This window comes from Mixophyes fleayi, chromosome 2 (assembly GCF_038048845.1).
Source record: "Mixophyes fleayi isolate aMixFle1 chromosome 2, aMixFle1.hap1, whole genome shotgun sequence".
Taxonomy (NCBI): Eukaryota; Metazoa; Chordata; class Amphibia; order Anura; family Limnodynastidae; genus Mixophyes; species Mixophyes fleayi.
Window position 1 is genome coordinate 267,739,367 of NC_134403.1, and position 22,674 is coordinate 267,762,040.

The following is a 22,674-nucleotide window of genomic DNA, read 5'->3' on the forward strand; positions in this document are numbered from 1 at the left end:
TATTTAATTAGATTTTACAGGGGTTTAAAGATTTTCAAGAGTGCAGGAATTGTATGTTTGTCCCGAGATAGTATTAACTCAATATTAAAGTGCTTGACAGGAATGCACCATAAGTAATAAGACACAGTCTGATTTTCCACTTACTGTTTTGGTCAACTTAGCCCTTTGAGTGTCTTTTACAATGGACCTTGTAGCATTTACAATGGAACCCTTTACCCACACATGTAAATCAGCCATGGGTAGAATGTCTTTAAATGTAGTAATTGACTGTAGTTAAGAACATGTGTGAACCAGAATATCCACGGACCAAGGGTTGTTCATCATTGCACTAAATGCATGGCCTATTATTGTGCAAATACATTGTGAGGTTGTTTTTGACACAAATCTTCTCAAAGGGCATTCTTGTGAATTCTTTTAACATGAGGATAAATCTTAATGGGAATTTTGGGTTGGGTTCAAGTCAGTGACAAACTAAACACAATCCCTCTTTCAGTTGACTCTGTATGTTAAAATCAGTTTTCTAGATCGTTAAAGTAGGCCCTCTTCTAGAAAGAGTTGAGTGAAACACTCACTTCATTCTGGATCTGGCCATTTTGCTCATTCTGCAGAATTTGACCTTAAGTGTTTTCAGTCCAACTCTAACCACACCACACAGCAGAATGAATTGACAGTTATCGTACCAACTCTCTTCATTTGAAATGTTCCTAATAGGCTGTTAAGCTCAGTTACACCTCCCAGGCTACAATTATCCTACCAACCCTGTTGTGGAAGCCAATCTGATTGACACAATATTGACTATTTATGGTTATTATTGCATCAATTAAGCAATACAATATATATTTTTTATCTGGAAAAATTGTACTCAATTCTATTCAATTGGGCTACTTAGGAGACCCTTGGGAATTGTAAACTGTGACCTGGGGAAGGGAACATTATTTTTAGGTCAAAAACAGTTTTAGATGCCCTCACTTTTCTGCTGGCAAAATTAATTTGTAAAAGTGTACTATATAACCCCATCCCGATACTTACTTTCTTCCACCAGCATCTGTGGGTCTTCTGCCTCTTGGTGTTGGTGAAAGCTAAAAAGCAGTGGATAGTGCTCCAAACTTGGCACCTCCATGTCCTGGGCCACAGCTGCTGCCTCTTCCTGGGATGCTGCCACATCCTCCTGGGCCTTCTCCTCCTGTGGTTCCCCCCCTCATGGCGGTGGTCGCAGCGTCAGCTGCGTCGGTGTTCTGTTGGACAAATATGACCCATTACTTTATTTGGAAATGTTATTTCTGTGTAAACATACATAAAGACATCCAGATGACGTTAACTTGCAATGTGAAATATCCTCTACCACACATGGTCCATCAGTGCTCAAATAAACACAACTGTAAACCACACTCATATGGACTTGACCTGGCAGGAAACACATAGATAATCACATACATTACTTTAACCTAGCAGGTGTGGTACTTTGAGTAATGAAGTTTATTAGAAGTCATCTTGTTTTTTAATGGGGCAGATATTTTTAATATAATTAAAATATGACAAAGTGGAATTAATAGAGGACCTACTCCTAGTAATCTCTGCCCTCAATTCTGCAAAGAACTTTGGTTGTCTCCTCCTCAAATCACTCCATCGGCAGGAGTAAGGGTTGCAAGCGAGTGTTGGCGATAAGCTACACTGTAATTCCTGCATATGTATATTGGAAACAGAGACTTAATTGTGAGTAGCTGTGGAACTACTGTGACCAGGAGAACCTGGTATGTACTGTGACAACACCAGCAGTATAAGATGTACACAGGAGGAGTAAGGAGATATAATTGCAACCATATTCATATTGCTTATTTAAGAACTGTGCTGGAGAGAGTAAGGAGCTATGTATATTTTCTTTATTTCTTTGAAACCAAGTATTTTGCTGGAGTGAAAAAGTGGTTTAAATAAAGGAATCCAGATTGTGATAGAGATGGTCTGACGCCAAATTATTGTGACCTTTATTACATTGCACCTGTTGTGTCCGCATTGTCGTTACCAATAAATATTGTCTGATGCGATTAATGTGGTTCAAACGCAGATCTCAAAAGAGATTTAATAGCAAAAGATTAGCAGGATAACAGCAAACCATGATGATGCATAAAAAGGTATAACATAATACAGGAAATCATAACCGAATACATTACGCAAGCGCCCCCCTGGGACCAAGTCCAGATTCAGTCTTGTAGTCTGCAGTCAAAGAGATTTAATACTGGCCCAGAGACTTGCTTATATACAGTTTGAGTTAACATAAACAGTGATTATTTCACAAATATACACAGATAACACTAAGGGCTAGATTTACTAAGCTGCGGGTTTGAAAAAGTGGGGATGTTGCCTATAGCAACCAATCAGATTCTAGCTGTCATTTTGTAGAATGTACTAAATAAATGAAAGCTAGAATCTGATTGGTTGCTATAGGCAACATCCCCACTTTTTCAAACCCGCAGCTTAGTAAATCTAGCCCTAAGAATGTTCTTCATTGGTCCAGGTTTTACAATGTTCCAGTAGACTGTTGATCATAGCTCAGTTCATTTGATCTCTCTCCGCCGAAGAACCAGTTTAAATTGACCCATAAACAAAGTACTTTTGAGTATTAATCTCATACTATTCATAATTTGCAATCGCAATATGCGATCGCTTCCCTATTGACACCGGATTTCAGCTAGTAAAATATAGATTAATATGAGATCAAACTCCACACATTTCTGTGGACCTGAACCATAGTTACCTTTACTGTTGTATTATCTATATATAAATAATCTCTAATACATTTATTAATTAATGAATGAGGATTGGAACTTTAATAAATGTGTACTATTTACATATTGTACAGTCATGGGCAAAAGTTTTGAGAATGACACAAATATTATTTTTCACAAAGTTTGCTACCTCAGTTTTTATGATGGCAATTTGTATATACTCCACAATGTCATGAAGAGTGATCAGATGAATTGTAATTAATTTCAAAGTCCCTCTTTGCCATGACAATGAACTTTATCACAAAAACAACATTTCCACTGCATTTCAGCCCTGCCAGAAAAGGACCAACTGACATCAGGCCAGTGATTCGCTCATTTACACAGGTGAGAGTGTTGACGAGGACAAGGCTGGAGATCACTCTGTCATGCTGATTGAGATACAATAACAGACTGGAAGCTTTAAAAGGAGGGCGGTGCTTGAAATCATTTTTCTTCCTCTGTTAACCATGGGTAGCTGCAAGGAAACACATGCAGTCATCATTGCTTTGCACAAAAAGGGCTTCACAGGCAAAGATGGTGCTAGAAAGATTGCACCTAAATCAACCATTTATCGGATAATCAAGAACTTCAAGGAAAGAGGTTTAATAGTTGTGAAGAAGGCTTCTGGCACCCAAGAATGTTCAGAAAGCACCAGGATGTCTCCTAAAGTTGATTCAGCTGCGGGATAGGGTCCCTCCCTAGTGCAGAGCTTGCTCAGGAATGGCAGCAGGCAGGTGTGAGTGCATCTGCATGCACAGTGAGGCGAAGACTTTTGGAGGATGGCCTGATGTCAAGAAGGCCAGCAAAGAAGCCACTTCTCTCCAGGAAAAACATCAGGGACAGACTGATATTCTGCAAAAGGTTCAGGGATTGAACTGCTGAGGACTGGGGTAAAGTCATTTTCTCTGATGAATCCCCTTTCAGATTGTTTGGAGCATCTGGAAAAATGCTTGTCCGGAGAAGGAAAGGTGAGCGCTACCATCAGTCCTGTGTCAAAACATCGAAATTTTGGGTGAACGGCCAGCTAACTCCCCAGACCTTAATCCCATTGAGAACTTGTGGTCAATCCTCAAGAGGCAGGTGGACAAACAAAAACCCACAAATTCTGACAAACTCCAAGCATTGATTAAGCAAGCACCTTTGTGGTCCACCCTCTCCCCCCTCCCCCTGAGCAATCCCTCCCCCACCCCACGACTCCTGTTTTGTGTTCTCTTCACTTTTTTTATTCCATTGTATTATTGTTGTTTTTCTATATTTCTATTGCATTTTCAATATCCTGTTCCTTGTATACTTTTGTCTGACCATTCAAAATAAAGAATTATAATTTTTTTTAAAAAAAATACAACCAGTAGAAAATAATTGTATTTTTTACTTAGAAACTTTTGCCCCTAAGCTTTTGGCTCTTGGTGACACACATGGCTATGCAGCGGTGGGTGTAGGAGTAGAGGGAACAGTTTGCTCTTGTGCCTCTTGCTTACCTGTGCCAGATGTGCCACTGCAACTAACACCGTGTGTGCCATAAATAATTTTGTTCAGCTCAATCAGCACTGCCTAAATGATAATATTTTGTGCCTCCAATCTTTCATTTGCCGAGGTCAATCTTGACAGAGTTTCATCAACACCTGCCAAAGCTTCTACTGCAAGTTGTCAGTCTTGCGGTGCAATTTTCTTTTTTTTTATCACCATATAATGTACTACTTTTGACCCTGGAAATCTGTGTTCAGGTGCTTTTGTCACAGGTGAGGGTGTTTCAGCTACCATTGTTGAGGATGTTGGATGCTCGGCAACATGTTCTTCCTCAACACCTATGCAAATGATGGAAAACGATACATTAAAAATATACTGTTTACAGCTTTTACAATTAGTTGTTTATGTTTCTCTGATGAAGGCCGCTCATGGGCGCAAGATATGTGCTACAAATCTGCAAAGTACCACCTAACACCAGTTTAGTAGCCTCTGCCTTGCAGCACGGCAACAGAGGTCAGAGCATAGCAGCTGACTCCAGCAAGCAGACACAGCATACCAAAGACCGGAGAGAGCGAATTGATAAGAGCCAAAGAATTTATGTTTTGCATGATGTACACAAATATTTAAAAGCTACCACGTATACTGCTTTCATAATGGGTCAGAATAATAGCATTTATATGAATTTTCTCACAATTAGATAACAAATATAAGAATACAAATTACAAGAATACAATATGCCATAATTTGGTGTGCTATGAAAAAATATTTGTTAAAAATAAATATAACATTGATAATAGTACATAGTATGTATTAAACAAAAGGACTTTATTTTTTAGAAGTCATTTCCTTTTTATAAATTTATGTAAAGGCACATCGCTATTAAATGGAGGAGCACACATTATACACCAAAGAAAAATTATTCAATAAGAGACATTTGTTTATTTTGCTAAGTTATATCTGCAAAAAATGACCTTCTATTTGTACATTTTGAATAAACTCTGAATGGAAATGGACTGCGACAATATGATTGCATTCACATGGGTACCTATAGTAAAAAAAATTAGAGAAGAAATTAAAAGTATAATGAATTTCTAGTGTAGGTAGAGGCCCAAATTTATTGCAAATATAATTTAGCAAAAACAGAGTGTAATACGCAAATATTTCCAACTGCTTCCTTATCAGTCTATAAAGTGTGCTAACCCATAATTTTCCTCAATACAGCATGTAATATAATTTACTCAAAATTAAAATATATAACATTGTCCAATTAAAATTTCAAGTATAAGGTCTCACAGAGCGGCTAGCCCCAGAAAAAGAGCTGCAGAGGAGGACACTCAGATGTAGTCAGCAGAGGCATCAGAGAAGGAGACTCCGGAGATGGAGGAAGTTACACAGGTGGAGGAGCAAGAAGAGATGGCGGTGCAGGTTGTGCAGGTGTTGGAGGAGAAGGAGATGGTGGAGCAGGTTGCATAGGTGAAAGAGTAGGAGGAGATGGTGGAGCAGGTTGCATAGGTGAAAGAGTAGGAGGAGATGGTGGAGCAGGTTGTGCAGGTGGTGGAGGACAAGAAAGAGGTTGCACAGATGAAAGAAGAGGAGGAGATGGTGGAGAAGGTTGCACAGGTGGAGAGCATGGAATATGTCCAACATCTGGGTGTTCTAAAGGTCATGAAAGTGGGAGAGGAGGAGTTGCTTGTGAGCCACCAACAATTATTCTATATTTTATATAAAAAAAATTAAATGTAAAATGTTGTATGCATGACACAATATGCATTTCATGGCAAAATGTTGAACAATCAATATAATATATATGTGTGAATGCAGAAAAAATTGAATAGTTTAATCATCATAATCACAGGTGCTATCTAAAAAATTAAACCTAGATGTTATAGAAAAAATAATCACCCCAGATGCAGTCTAAAAAATAGACTGTATTTGCTCTCATATTCAATTCACCCACAAACTGATTACTGAACCACTTTGAAAAAAACATATATATCATTGGAGGAGTTGACTGGTTAGCGCTGCTAAGGAAGTGTTAAACCTATTGGATTTATATCATTAGTACTCTTTTACCTAATGGATTCAATGATTCGCCTAATACATGCTTTAGCTAGAGTTTATCATTGCGCAAGCAGAGCAAACAGTGAGATTTATTCTTCATAGTTATTGCAATACTGCATGAACCTCAAGAAAAAAATGTCCTTCATCAACGCAAAACGACTGGAGTTTGTGAAGGCCCATATTTTCAAAACAATGGACTTTTTGCTAGAGATGAGTGGTTCAATTTCGGAGAAATCCGACAGATTTAAGATTTGATGTTCTGAGTTAAACCGAGTTATGACTTGGTATCTTGCACCAATTTTGGATCTCAAAATGAGGCAAAACGTAATTTCCAGGAAAATATCGACGCAAAACTTGCAAGAGTTTATATCTTCTATATAGCCCTCCCTCATTTTTCCATGTGCCATTTTAGAACCGACAGTGTGTAAGGATTATGTTAGCTGCAGTGCTATGCTCAGAAGAAATAGTCTTTAAAGTTAAACTATAGATCCTTAGACAGGATGAAAGAGGGACAGAGGAAAAAAATAGAATAGTTGTAATTATTGCGAAACAGTTCTGAGGGGATCAGTCAGCTAGAATAGTTTGCTGATCAATTGGTTTTAATTTCAATCTGTCGGAGAGTTTAGATGGAGTAGCGGATACTGGTTGTTATTAATGCATAAATATAGTTCTAGTGTATACACTAAGTTATTATCATTCTGGACTAGTATATTTAGTGGTGAAAAACAGTGTGCTATAACTATATGACTATAAGCAGCAGATCCCAAAAAAAACATTAGATTTATTTATTTTAAAATGTCAAGTTTTTGTAGTGAAAGTAATCCTGTGTGGGGCAGTGACATCTGTATTAAGTGGGAAAAAACTACTACATTCTAAACTTTTTATATATTTTTCAATACTTGTCAATTTGTTAAGGGTCATTCAGTTACATCTATATTAAGTGGGGAATAAGGGTGTTTGTGTGTGAGGGGTTTTTCTGGGTGTTTTTGACATTCAACGACCACATTTAGAACATTGCAGCGGCTGCAAAAAAAACGTCATCTGCCATGCCACCAACTGAAGCAAGCCCATTAGATAAATTAAACAACAACAAAAATAATATAAGGTGCAAGAGATAAAAATGTTGAAACACTACGCACACAGTAAATTTGGAATGTTAGACCGCATGTATCATGGAGAGTGAAGAGGCAGAAACATGACATTAGATGGACAGAGGTATCAGTAGATATTTAGAAAAGTACATACCCAATTGTAAAGTCCTACGTAATTTCCTGTTGCTATATAAATAAATGTACTATAAAATAATATGCTAAAAAAATCAAAGACTAGTAATATGCACTTCTCAATGAGTAGAGCATTCGTTGGAGGCCAAAAGCGGAGCTGTCAAATACCTTGTTTTACTTAAGTGGTTGTTTATGCTATGAGTAAGGTAGATGTGGGCCTTAATGTTGTCCTTTGAAATTAAATATGGGGTCTCTGATATATATATATATATATATACCAGTTACCATGTATATCTACATCCAGTTGCCATTTATCTAAATACTAATGTGCAGTTTGATATTAAAATGTCAATCTCGATTCGTCCTTTCGGCTAATCTCAAGTGTATCTGACCTAGCATGGTAGGTTCAGGACGCCCTGAGTGGGCGGGACTCCCTGGTCTGATGCTGTAAGGCCGGTGGGGTTTGAAAGTGCTTGAGCCTCCGGGGGTCTGGGCCCATAGATGACCTGAAAATGCAGTGTTGGTGGGACTGGACCCTTCACCTTGCACAACCCTGGAGGAAAGGTGACTGCCCGAGACTTGCGGCAGAGGCGGTCCCAAAGACCCTTGTATATAAATATGTATATAAAGCATATACAATTCTTCATTAAGATGAGAGTGGACACAAGACTTCAACTACAGACAGAAGCATTAGTAGACATTTAAAAGGTGATGAGAGGGCACAGTGTTAAATGGTGCAAGTCAAGATGGCATTTTCCTTGGGCCCACCCACACGCCCACCCATATTTTCAAAAGGACATACACATAGTTTAACAAACCAAGCATTACAGCGACAGGAACTGCGACTTTTGTGGCTGAAGTGCTTGATATGTTTTGGCCCCCACAAATGCCAATATTTTGGTTATTGAACTGAAATAGATAGGGATGTTAACAAAGGAATCATGGGCATTTGGATAACCAGGATACTGTCCCATCTCTCAGCTCCCATGCCCCTCCAAGCTTCTAGAGTGACTTGCTTGCACATGCTTCCTTTCCGCAAACAACCTGTTGGATCCTATTAAGTAAGACTTTCGCTCTCAACACTTCACAGAGACTGCATTGACTAAGGTTGTTAATGATTTGATCACTGCTAAAACCAAAGGCCATTACTCTCTTCTAATTCTCCTAGATTTCTCTGCTGCTTTACGAAACTGTTGACCACTCTCTTCTCATTTAAACGTTACATTCCCTAGGTCTTTAAGACACTGTCCTATACTGGTTCTCATCCTACCTATCTATGCGCTCTTTCAGTGTTAATTTCTCTGGATCTATCTCTGCTGTGCTTACTTTATCTGTAGGAGTACCACAAGGCACAGTACTAGGTCCTCTGCTGTTCTCTATCTATACCACTTTTCTTGGAAAACTAATAAGCTCCTTTGAATTTCAGTATCATCTCTATGTCGATAATACCCAAATTTATCTGTCCTGTCCTGATCTCTCACGCTTGCACGCTGGAAAGGAAACAAGATGTTGATACGATTCATATGAACTTAACCTGAGGAGTATAAAAAGACTAAGTAATTAACACCTGCACCACCTTGAGAAAGACTTTCCAAAGTTAAAACGCGTTGATGTATAGCAGGTTCACCTGTGGAGCCTAACTCAAGGAGAAGCCCATCAGGACTGCAACAGCCCGGGTGTGTTAGCCCCTTCTTTGGACGCTCTTTACCTTTCTTCATCTGGTATGAGTTTACTCACACAGTGTGTGTGTTCACATATGTTTTTATGAGTTTTTAAGAAATGAAATAAATGTGAGTTTATTTTATTTAGTAGTTATCTCTCTGGTTTATACGGAATGTTGGTTTGTTTATTTCCCTTTTTCCATGTATATGACTGTTCATCCGGACGTATATGAGAATTTCCTATATACCTCATATGCAGAGGGGAAAGATTGGAAAGTTGCACAACTATACGGACATCGGAAAAATTAGCCTTTCATCTGTTAATAAACAGCGACGGAGGAACCTATGGAGAAGGAATTAGGTGCCACAGCAGCACAAAATTGAAAGAAGTTCTCGTTTAATGGACTAGTTAAGTCAGACTTTTTATTATATTATTATATTATTTTATTTGGTGTATTCACATTTACATTATTTTACCATACACTTGTATGTGCTTATGGTACATTTATTGCTGTTGAAAAGAAGCGCTAAATTGTTCCTCTCCTTTATTATACATTTAACTATATATATATTTTTGGGACATATTGTGGGTATGATATGTCATGTGAAATAATAGTTTCATCTTTCATTAGAGCGCCTGTAGAAACTGTTACACTAAACATCTCTATCATCTGTGTTGTCCGCTGTTACTGACTGTCTTTCTGCGATTTAACCTTAGATGTCCTCTTGCCAACTCAAATTCAATCTCTCAAAAACAGAGTTAATAATATTTCCACGCACCAACAAAAGTTACCTACCTGACATTTCTTTTTATGTTCACAACATGACCATAAATCCCACCCTGAAAGTTCACTGCCTAGGTGTAATCCTTGATTCACAACTATCCTTTGTCCCCCACATCAACTCTATATCTAAAGCATGGTACATGTTACTGTGTTCACACTAAGATGAATCTTGCAGAGAATTTCTCTTAATGTAGAATCTCTGAACTCTGCAGAGGTAGAAAAATGTGGGTCCAATTTACTCTCTGAGCATATATATCTCCAAAATGTCATAATGTTGTTTGTTAATTTTCTTTTTTTTATTCAGGTGCACATATTATTATAAAAAATAGAAAAAAAAAAACACAAAATAACCACATATTTACATTTGATAAAAAAAAAACATTATTCTTATTTTTTGTTATTTTAATGGTCTAACTAATAATAATTGTAAGTAAAGTATGTTATAAAGGGGTTTTTGCTATCATGGAATAGTGCAGGTTGATGAGGTAAAGCATTGAAAGGGTTAATATGATGTAATTGTTATGAAACTTGAGTGTTTAGGAGTACTAAGGTGAATGACTGTAATTAAGGAAATGGGCCCGAGGCAGCTATCTTGGTTTGCATATTAGTAGTGCTGGCTTTGCACACAGGAAGAATATATCTAACTGTACTCCCTTGCAATTGGGGTGATGCATTGAAATGACCCCGGTCTAGTGCAGTATGTGGCCAGTACTTAATATAATAACTCTTGCTACCTAGACTCAAACTAATACACTGTGGAGCCAGGTAATTCTAATACGCCTTGGGGAAGGGGATTCTATAGACCATGGGCAGTGTGATGCCTGGTGGAAACCTCTTCTTGACCCATTTTGGTCCTATCGTTTCCCTTTTGAGTGGTGAGAAATTGAATAGTTTAGTGTTGGAAGCCCTACCCACCACCTTGGCAGAAGGGCAATGAAAGATTCTCAAAGGAGAACATTATTTAGATTATTCTCAGCCAATCATATTGATCAACTGCATCACAGCTTAGTATGAGGGTACCATAGATCAGTGTTTATAAAGTCGTCTCCTCAGGGACCACTAACAGTCATGTTTCCAGTATTTTTCTCATAATCACAAGGGAAATAATTAGTACCATTTGTGGATCTTATAAATTCTGGTATTCAGCTGCGAGATCTTTAAAATATGCATGGCTAGCAGTTTCTGTGGATTAAATTTAAGAAACACTGTCTGCAGTTGTTTGTAGAAGTCACTAAGGACTAGAGATGAGCGGGCTCGGTTCCCTGACATGCGAATTCATCCGAATTTAGCCTATCCGAGTACCGAGCCGAGCATGCTCGGTACTCTCCCGCCCATTCGGATTTGAAATCGAGGCAAAACGTCATTGTGACGTATTCGTATTTCTGAGCTCGGTTCTAGCGAGAATTGAAAGGCATAAATACCAGCCTCCACAGCAATCCATTTGACAGAGGGAGAGAGCAGGGTTATGTCACACTGGCTAGATCAGCGCAGGGACAGATCAGTATTTGGACACATTATTGTTTGTATGCAATACCATTGTCATCTTAATACCAGTTGTTACAGCAGTAAGAGGAGAAGAGAGGAGATTTTTTTTGTGCAGTTTCTGGCACTCCAAGTGCTTTTGGAGTGTCCCCCATTCTTTTGCATTAATATTTCTGGCTGTCAAAAGTCCTGTTTGTCAGCAGTCTAAAAAAATAATACTTAGCACTCCCAAGTGCTTTTGGGGTGTCCCCCATTCTTTTGCATTAATATTTCTGGCTGTAAAAAGTCCTATTTCTCAGCAGTCTCAAAAAATAATTTTTAGCACTCCCAAGTGCTTTTGGGGTGTCCCCCATTCTTAACATTAATATTTCTGGCTGTCAAAAGTCCTGTTTGTCAGCAGTCTCAAAAAATAATTTTTAGCACTCCCAAGTGCTTTTGCGGTGTCCCCCATTCTTTTGCATTAATATTTCTGGCTGTCAAAAGTCCTAATTGTCAGCAGTCTCCAAAAATTATTTTTAGCACTCCCAAGTGCTTTTGGGGTGTGCCCCATTCTTTTGCATTAATATTTCTGGCTGTCAAAAGTCCTGTTTGTCAGCAGTCTAAAAAAATAATATTTAGCACTCCCAAGTGCTTTTGGGGTGTCCCCCATTCTTTTGCATTAATATTTCTGGCTGTCAAAAGTCCTGTTTGTCACCAGTTTAAAAAAATAATATTTAGCACTCCCAAGTGCTTTTGGGGTGTCCCCCATTCTTTTGCATTAATTTTTCTGGCTGTCAAAAGTCATATTTGTCAGCAGTATCTAAAACAATTTGTAGCACTACAAGTGCTTTAGGCTCAGAATGGATTCAAAGCAGTCCACATATGAGCAGAATAAGCAACCAGGTTCTGTCACCAGTCCTGATGGTAGTGTTCCCAGTACGTGATCTGGGAAAGGCGATGTCAAACTACATAGTCTTTTGAAATCAGTCAAAAAAACACACCAAAATTTTTTTACTGTGTTGAAGCGAAAAAGAAGTGTAACTGAGGAAAAGTTAAGTGCCGCTAAAAAAATATAAAATTGCCAACATGCCATTCTACACACGCAGTGGCAAAGAGAGAATGAGGCCTTCACCTTTGTCTATTAGTGGCAGATCAAAAAATGTTACCGAGCCTACAAGTGGTGCTCAACTACTGTTACGCATCAAAGCCGAGCTGCAAGATAACAGTAAGGCATTAGAGGATAATGTTTGCTCTGAATCACAAATGAAACCAATCCCTGTGGAGAGTCCATCCAACAGTGGTCTAATCGTGAGCATTCTGTTAGTGTACCCATAAAGAGGGACCCTTTCAGCAGTTCTGCTGATGTGTGCCTGAACAGCCCGAGTGTAGCCGGTGATACACAAATTGAGGATGCCACTTTGGAATTAGAAGAGGATGAGGGGGAGATTTGTGTAGGCGACGAGGGCACTAATGATGATGTTGATGATTATGATGCAGACAGATACCAAATTGCCTTTCTCAATTTCTATTTATATTCTAGACTCTATAACGGCTGAATAGTTTTCTATTTTACTCCTAGTGGAGAGGGGGTCTGATGCAGACAGTTACCAAACTACCTTGGTCCATTTATTTTTACTTTCTAATTTTACAGTCTATGCAGGCTGCTTTTTTTCTATTCAACTACAGGTGGAGGGCGGGGGGGGGGGGGGGGGGGGGGCATAGATAGCCACCAAACTACCTTGGTCCATTTATTTTTACCTTCTAATTCTATAGTCTATGCAGGCTGCTTTTTTTTCTATTCAACTACAAGTGGAGGGTGTAATATACACCCAAAGACGATGGCTACATTGCCAATAATCAAAGATGGAGGGGGAAGACAACCAGGTTTGTCTGTATACTTTGCAGGCAAGTATTACAATTAAGGACGGCCTACCAGGGATTAAACTGTTTTTTTATAATTTATTAGCTTTAGAATTACCTCACTTATCCAAGAAACTGGTGGAGCACTAAATTAGGTATTTTTTCAGGAATAGCAAAACAAAACCAAAAAAACCAATACCAAAACATGCAAGGGCGATTTGGCAAAACCAAAACCAAAATCAAAACACGACGGTAATCCAGATCCAAAACCAAAACCAAAACCAAAACACGGGGGTCAGTGAGCATCTCTACTAAGGACCATCAACAGGTAACACTGAATTACCTGTAAAGCTAATTTATAAAATATTTATAGAGTAATTGCAATTAGACCATTAACCAATTTGGCTTGGCCTGTACTGAGCAATTATATAGATCAAGTGTATACATTTTTAAAATTACATTTGCAAGTATGTTTTTTTTATATCAATAAATTGAAATTAAACCTATGTGTATAATATTTATTTAAATGGACTAATAAAGCAAGAATTTCAACTTTTGTAAGAATTCAGTTTATGTGATATGTTGGGGCTTAGGTAGAGTTCTATTTAGTTGAACATATTCCATATTTGCTTAGCTCAATCAAAGCTCAGTGCTCTTTCATTCTTGACATTTTTTTTAAAAAGTTGTGTGTTATTTTTAGTAATAATGTAAATAAATAGAAACATGTTTGTTTGTGCTGTTCATAAGTTGTAGAGGTAACCACGCTCCCAAAAAAACCCACACAAAATTCAACCTGTCAAACTACCCCACCCAAAAAAAAATTCAGAAGGAAATAACATATACAATATTTATGTCACTGTTACTGCTATGTCTAGTACAATATTCCACTATGTAGTCTCTATTTTTGTTTAATTTCTTTAAGTTTATCGTAACATCATTCAATAAAAGTTGCGCATATTACATTTTGAGCTTATGATAGACTGCAATCATAAAAAGTGGACCATATGTATAAAAGGATGGTGATTAATCGTTTTAGCAACCCTCCATTTTAATAATGGTCATTCATTAGATGAAACAACCAGTAAATACAATATATATTAATAATAATAATAATAATAATAATAATAATAATAATAATAATAATAATAATTTATTTTCACAGCACAATTCTTCCAGTAGGACTCAAACACTTTAGATTGCAAATGATGAGGCAGCCATCTTGTCCACGGTCAGTTGCTATTCTAAATAATCATTCATATCAGTCCCTGCCCAGTTGGAGTTTATAGTCTAAATTTCCTACCTCCAGGGGCGCACACAGGATTTTTTAAAGGGGGGTTTCCCCCACCCAAAAAAAAAAAAAAAAGGTGAGAGAGCTGCTGCTCATGCGCCCCCGCATGCGCACCGCCGTGGACGCTTCTTTGACGGCGCCGTGGCTGCTATATAGTACAATGCCGCAATGTAGGAGGCACTTCTTTAGCGGAAGGGAGGGGTTTCTGGAGACCCAGAAACCCCCCCTGTGTGCGCCCCTGACCTCATACATACAAATGCTCAAGTTCAGTTTTGTCAATAGCCACCTAATCTATCAGTATTTTTTTTTACTTTGTGGCGGAATCCATAACATACCCAGCAAACACAGGGAGAACATACAAACTTCTATCACCAATAAATAACATTTGTAATTCCTCTACATTATACACTGTTTATAACTATTTGTTGCCATTTTCTTAAGAGCTTACTGTCTTAGCCATTCACATTCTTTCTCCTTTTACTATTTCCTTTATCATTACAAATTAAGGGCAGAATTTAAAGCTACTAGACGATTTTGTTTGGTTATGCCCCATGTCACAGTACTGTAAATTTAGGGGCAATATTGAGACTGTAAGTACAAATGTTACTTTCTGTTTATAACCATCAATATACTATATATCACCAAAGTGATTTTACATAAGGATAACAGGCCCTTTTTAGTACCATAAATTTGTTAAATATACATGCTTCCTAGCATACACTTGGGGTGATACTATAGTGACTGGTAAAAATAATAATATGCACTAGAATTATTTGAGCAAATGCCATATCTGTGTGGAGTTTGTATGTTCTCCTTGTGTTTGCGTGGGTTTCCTCCGGGTGCTCCGGTTTCTTCCCACACTCCAAAAACATAATAGTAGGTTAATTGGCTGCTATCAAATTAACCCTAGTCTGTATTTCTGTCTGTCTATGAGTGTTAGGGAATTTAGACTGTAAAATCCAATGGGGCAGGGACTGATGTGAGTTACAAATATTCTCTGTACAGCGCTGTGGAGTTAGTGGCGCTATATAAATAAATAAATGATGATTATGAATGATGTAAATGATTCTGATCACTAAACAAATAGCTATTTAACAAGCTACATGTTGACTTAAAGAAGAATGCTTAACTTAAGTCCCTAGCATTGTTTGACTGTCAAGACTATGTAGTTCTATCATAATTCCTGTCCAGTCTTGGAGTACTTCGTAATCAAATTGAATTGTGGCTTCAGCCTTTGCCTGGGTTCTTTTTTCCCTTCTGTTCCATTGATTCCATTTCAGCTTGATTGCTTTCTGCATTTGCAGATTACTTTACTTTGGACTCATTACCACACATTGCTGTAGTACATTGGACTGGAAGTTTGTTCCATTATCCCAGCTGCCTTACCTGTTTCTTGAAATGTGTAACATTTGGGGAGATGAGAAAAAATCAAGCAGACAATTTTCCCGGAGGCATAATAGACATACTTGAACAGGACAGCTGTTAACCTGTTGTGTTAATACATGGTTTAACTTTAACTAATGCTGATTGAATATATAATCTGATACTAGTCATATTTATGACACCTATAAATTTTAATTAAGATACATAGATGCTTTGTAATAATCAGCTCCTGAATAAAAGAATTTTGTATGGCTGAAAGATAACTTGGCATATATAGTATTTCAAATGGACAATCAAGAAATAGAGTAATAAATTAATAAACAATTATTAATAAAGAGTAACCATATATGATAACGATGTCCCTTGTTGTATGATTACAACATTTTAAACACATTAGTTTTTATTTCTATTATCACTTATTTCTATTATCTATAATTTTAACATATTTCGACGATTATAGATATATATGTGGATGGTAATAATATATATCTTTTCAAGAAAAATTAATAAAGGATCATGATTTTAGTATGAATTGATCATACATTAACAGTGAACTCATGACTTACAGATAAGCACTATTATTATTTTTTAAGACAACTTTGGTTTCCGGTTTTTGTCTCAGGACCTCATTTGTGACATATACTGGATGTGCAGCATGAAACTGGATGCTATTGCAAATGTGCATTCAGAGGGGGAATGTAGTAACCCCTGGCTCCATAGAAAAATCTAGTGGAGGGCTCAACCATGTCAGTCTACATTCATGTGGCCCCTGCTCTTTAAGTCTGTACATGCTCAGAGGAGCAAATTGGGGGCCTTGAGAGGGAGGACCAGCAATGACCGACCCTGTCGTCTCTGGGCCTTGCAGCGTTTATACCCCTGTGGTGGCGGTATTTCCACTACTATGTGCATCTACATGGTCCGCCTAGTGCATACCTACTTTCTGCTCTTGAGAGACCCTTAGTCACCTAGGAGTGTGGAGACGTCACAAAGTGTAGACATCACATCAGAATCCAACCACCTATCACTTCAGTACCCCATTTATTAAACAAAATATTTTTCTTCTAAAATACTACACAGTTTATTGTCATTCATGGCTTACATGATAGTCACCCTTTTTTTTCATTACCACTGAAAAGCGCAAAATGTGTCCCATTAAAAGTAAGGTTAAGACCTGATCTCCTCCCAGTACTTAGACCTGATGCAAAACTACTTTTGTGAAGTAAAAAAAAACCTAAAAATTGTGCCTTGCTCCCCTTTTATCTTGTTTCATTTAATAATATGGGTCTACAAAATGAATTCTCCCATCAGCTGATGCAAACTTGTGTTCTTCCACAAGTGCTGCCATCTAATTCAGTAAGTATGTTATGAAGAGAAAAATAGCTCAAACAGCATGTTTAATTGATAAGCTTATCAGAAGCAGGTAGAAAAATCTATATTTTTTCTGGCAGTTTTGTGGTGGTTTCGACTAAACCACCGAGGGTTTAGTTGTTTTGAAACCGACACACATCACCAGAGGCTCTATATGTAATACTCAAACCACCCATAGTAAATACAGGGATTTGGAGCACTAAACAGCAGAAATTTGTGGGGATGTGTGGAGGTTTCAAACCGCTGCAAAAAAACAATTTTTAGTAAATCGTCCCGCTGTCTTTTATGGAGGCCTTTTTTTTTTACTTTATTTGATGGGTGGATCTGGAATAGCTGAAGATCGGGGATGATGGATCAAAAATAAAGCTAATTATTTGTATTATTTCCAGCGATACTAGAAACAGGACAATAATTCTGTAATCTGCACAGTATTATTGAAAAGAGATATTTTGATATTTAGACCACTCCTGGTTAGTTTTAAGGTGAGCAGTGATATCAATGTTTGTATGTTTATGCTGAATGCTAAAATTATGCTCATTTTATACTGAACACCATCTGTATTTCTTGTATTGGAAAGTGATGGACATAAATATGCTATGACAATGCCACAGGAAATATATACAGTGTATCTTTATTTTGTTATAGGTTGTTGGACTGAAAAATGTTAGAATATTAAATGTAACTTTCTTGCGCATATTTATTGCAATATAATATCAGTAACTTGTACATGTTCATGCAGTTATATAATTGGTATTTTATAGAAGAAGGTTTTGATCCAATTTTGAAAACATGTCATTATATTTTCTTATCATTTTTGTTTGAAATAGAAAACTATATGTTTCCTGGCTATGTAGGCTCTAAAGGTGAATAAATAAAAATTATAGAGCAAGACATGCAAAATAATGGGGATTTTTAGGATGTGACTGATGTTCAGTCTTTTTAAACTAATGATTTTGCAAAGAGATGATGCTGAGCCAATAAACTGCAACATCTGAAATAGGACTGAAGCAACAGGTACATTACTCATAAGTGGGAATTTTAACTGTGTCAAATCATCAAGGTATTGTATTCTATTTATGCAAGTACATGTAAAAAAGAATAAGAAAACACCTTACCTGTGTGTGGAGGAAGTGATGAAGGAAGATGCTTAACTATAAAAGGACAGACAATGTTAAGGTTCAAGCAAGCTCAAGTCACATCATACCCCAAAACGTATATCAAAAGGTAAGACCATCTAATGATGACTTCACTATTCACTATATATATTCTTGAAATTGTTAATATGAAATTTAAACAACAAAAAATATTTTTTGTTCGCTTTTCAATTTGCTAACAAAATCAAATTGTAAATGTATGGACATAAATGAGAGAGAATTAATTTCATTGCATATGTTATATACATAAATAAAATTAAGCTTACAAACTATAAACCTCTATATCATATTCTAAACAAAATCACAAGTATAGCATACCAAAGACAAAGTTGCTCCATCAATTTATGAGTAGTACCAGGTGTTCGAAAGTGTGGGATTTATTTACTTTATTTTTTGACTATTCTGTTTCTTTCCCTTTTTGCTTAGTTTATTGAAAAAGTTGCCTGCAGTAGCTATGGGAAGTCTTGTTGATTATTTGTGCGTAGTTCTGGGTAGTATCCTGTTGATGAGGATATCATGCACAGAAGCCAGGGGCAACAAATGCCCAGTATCTGCAGACTTTTTTGAATTAAAAAGAAACTATGAGGCCCTTAAGGAAGTTTTGGTGAGTACCGGCCGGAGTACCGGCTTTGAATTGTTATCCAAGTTACAAATACTTATATACTTATAATTTAATATATATATATATATATATATATATATATATATATATATATATATATATATCAGGATTGCCTTGGGGATTTGATTATTTGCAATTAATGTGAGGTGCTGACACTGTAGCAGCCAAATGCAGAATGTGGACAGCATGACAGGCCATATTTTTAATACGTAATATAATATGTCAAATATTTGTTATATTAACTATGTATAAGGAGAATTATTTTGATAATGAAATTAATTTCCTAATATTCCAAGCAAAAAACATCAAATACAAATAACATATTTACAAATGAAAAGGTCACATAGCTACTTACAGTAATGTCTAACTTCACATTAAGGTTGACAACTATTTTAATTATTTTTTTTTCTTTATGCAGCATGAAAAGGATATGATTACAGACATTAGTCTCATCAAAGAAAGTGTGCTAAATCAGATACATGTAAGTAGAAATGCAGAACTGTTTGGTTTAAATTATCTCTGGTTGTCACTATTAAGAAGAAAGAGCACTGGAGCTCTGACATATTGATTTTTCCTAAACTATTGGTATCACTAGCACAGAACCATAACAATTCTGCTAGCTCATGGAAGGGAAAGGTAGTTAAAAAATATTCTTCCCTGTGCATGCACCGCTTCCCGGCAACGAGGCACCTATTAGAATTCCTGCTCTGTTCAGAGTGGGGACTCAGAGTTTAAGAGAGAAGGCACCCATGTCGAACAAAATATATATTTTTGGTGCAGGCAGGCTGGTGGGGCACCCTTGTAAGCGTAGCGCCCTCCTGCCACTCTTATCGGGCTTACCATGTTCCGCTGGCCCTGTGTCCAAGGTATTCCAGAAGGACGCCCTGGGCAAAGAAGAGAATAGCATAATTTTGTAACTGATCTTCTCAAGAATGGTATGTGAATTATGCTTGACAGGTACACCTTAATACTTTCCCTGTCATGCCTGTGCTATAGTAAAAAGTAAATGTCCATGTCTGTTTTTTTCAAGTAACCTCTATTTCTTGTAGATTTTCACAAACTATGTCCGAAAGTGTGTACTATTGTACATACTGTAGTTTTATACATTTATTGAATTAATTGTTTCCCTTCAAGCTGACTCTTTATGGATATATATACAGTACAACAGGATAAGAAACCATTTGTTCAAGTTTATATTTTTCTGGATTAAAAAGTCCAAATTACTAAGCAATTAAATGATAGTTATTGTTGCCATTTACAGAGAGACTCAAACACACACACTTAGACAAGAAATTTCATTAGTCAGATAATTCAGGAACTAGAAATCTTTTTACTTAGCTTCGGTTTTGCTGAACTTATAAGATCAAACAACACAGTGCTTGTAACACTTACGGGCACCCAAATAGTTCATTAATTTACTCCTGAGGAAGGGTTATAATGATAAATACTGGACAGAGGCTGTCCTTGAATTATCTATTTACAAATGTTCTTATCTACTAACAAAAATTAAGCACCAACTACATTTAATTGCTCAGAATAAAATACATATGACTAAAAAGCTTTTAATGTAACAATCCTACACCATTTGCAAATAAGCATGTACTGTGAGGATCAATTAGCGAAGCTAGGATGCTTTAGGCTTAATAATGTTATAGAAAATACATTCAAAAGTGATGATTTAATACAATATAATACATATATTGCATAATTTTCACTCATCCAGAGAAAAAAATATTTTCTCATAGCCGCAGTTAGATGGAGTGCAACATTTTCTGTGTACTATAGAGGCTAATCAGACGCATTCTTATTTCAGGTATCAGAACAATGCTGTTTTCTCCTGAAGCTGGGAAAGTTCTACCTGGATAAGGTTTTTCCTAACATACAATTCACACAGAGAAAGACACACAGACACTTTAATAACTTAGCCAATGCTGTCCTTGGGATGAAGACAAATCTCAGACACTGTGTAAGTATTTACATAAATTTTCAAAAATCACGAATGGTGCATTTGTATATTTAATTAATTGAAATAAACAAAAAAACATTTTAGGAAAATTTAAATAGACCATTAGTCATACCTATACATACACCATTCTGCAAGTAACATAGAAAATGGTGCTTAGAGATGCATTAATTTTAATATTTATTCTGAATTATATCTGTTTTAATGAAAAACATACCCTCTATGTACATTCTAACCTTGGAATCATGTACCCAATATAAGACAGCTTTTGTCCTATTACCTATATTAACTTTTGATTTTGATTTATAAACTCTTGGGAGAATATATATTTTAGAATACACCTCAGATTTCTAAATCACTAAGTGTGTGGTTTCGTACATTCCTAGTGTCACAGAACTCTTTCTCTTTCAGTGATTTCTATCATTCCTATAATTTACAGTAGGGAGTGCATTACTCCGTGTATATATATATATATATATATATATATATATATATATAAATATAAATGATTTTTCATGAGCTTCTGTTTTACCCAGCATGCTACCATGAGATGCCCCTGTGGAGACCAAGCATTCGAGAGGATGGAAGATTTCAAAGATGGGTTTTACAAGGTATTCAACCATTATTATTTTTTTTATTATATTTTAACAATAAACTGTCTTAGACTCTTGATTTTGTGACTATTAATTGTGAGATACAAGAAGTTTATTTAAAGCAAAATATATAGGTACTATTGTAGGGAAAAAGTCTTTAGCTTGTAGACTGACAACTTTATAATCACTCAAGGTAGAATGCAGTATATCTATCAGTATATTTATATCTGTTTAAAATTATACAAATATTATGTGATAATTTACCCTTACTCTTAAAATATTCAATTTTAAACAACAAGACTGAAGCCATTAAATTGTAAAAATGTTCATTACATCATTAAGCACCAAAGGTGTATACACACTGCATGATACAGAAAAAGTCAGGAAGCAAATGAAGAACTTTGTACTCTCACATTTGGTATAGGATCAGCCACTCTATTGTGGTGCAGTTTGATGCCTTTGACAACTTTAATAAATAATCCTTGTTTCTCCACAGTTGGAACCATCAGCTGCTGTACGTAAGGCTGTTGGTGACCTGAACATTCTATTTCGCTGGATGGAGAAGAACTTCACTGACTGAGAATCAAAAGCATCCATAAAACTCCCTAATATTTATTTAAAATTTTAATATTTATTGTTAATATTTGTTATAATTATTTAGTGCTGATTTTAATTGTTTAGAGTTATTTATTTGTGTTAATTCTTTTGTATGTTATTTGTTTATTAAAACTCAGTTACAAATAAAAAAAATGGCTCAAATTTATATGTTGAAGATGAAAGATCATGTAAAAAAGGTTGGGTTAGACTTTAGTGTATCTAGGGTTAATTAAAACTCACACATAATTAGCTAATCTACCGATGGCAACTATCATACAATAACCATATGGCAGATCTCTAAGCTTTTAAACTAAGAACAGTTTGTTCAACACATTATTAAAAGTTCTAAATTCACATATGCTGTACAAAGAAACACAGTAACAACAGGAAGAGTATCTTGAAGTATAAAGAAGCACAAGCCAGTAA

The 22,674-nt window shown here is 36.4% G+C and overlaps 1 protein-coding gene across 1 annotated transcript; it reads left to right on the top strand.

Annotated features, from left to right (window-relative positions):
* The first annotated feature begins 5,759 nt into the window (after positions 1 to 5,759).
* Positions 5,760 to 22,231, top strand: LOC142139928 (interleukin-20-like). The gene is made up of 5 exons (XM_075197791.1): positions 5,760 to 5,921; positions 19,514 to 19,576; positions 20,909 to 21,061; positions 21,595 to 21,669; positions 22,148 to 22,231. Exons 1-5 carry the CDS (start codon positions 5,760 to 5,762, stop codon positions 22,229 to 22,231), a joined length of 537 nt encoding a protein of 178 aa, XP_075053892.1.
* The last annotated feature ends 443 nt before the right edge of the window (positions 22,232 to 22,674 follow it).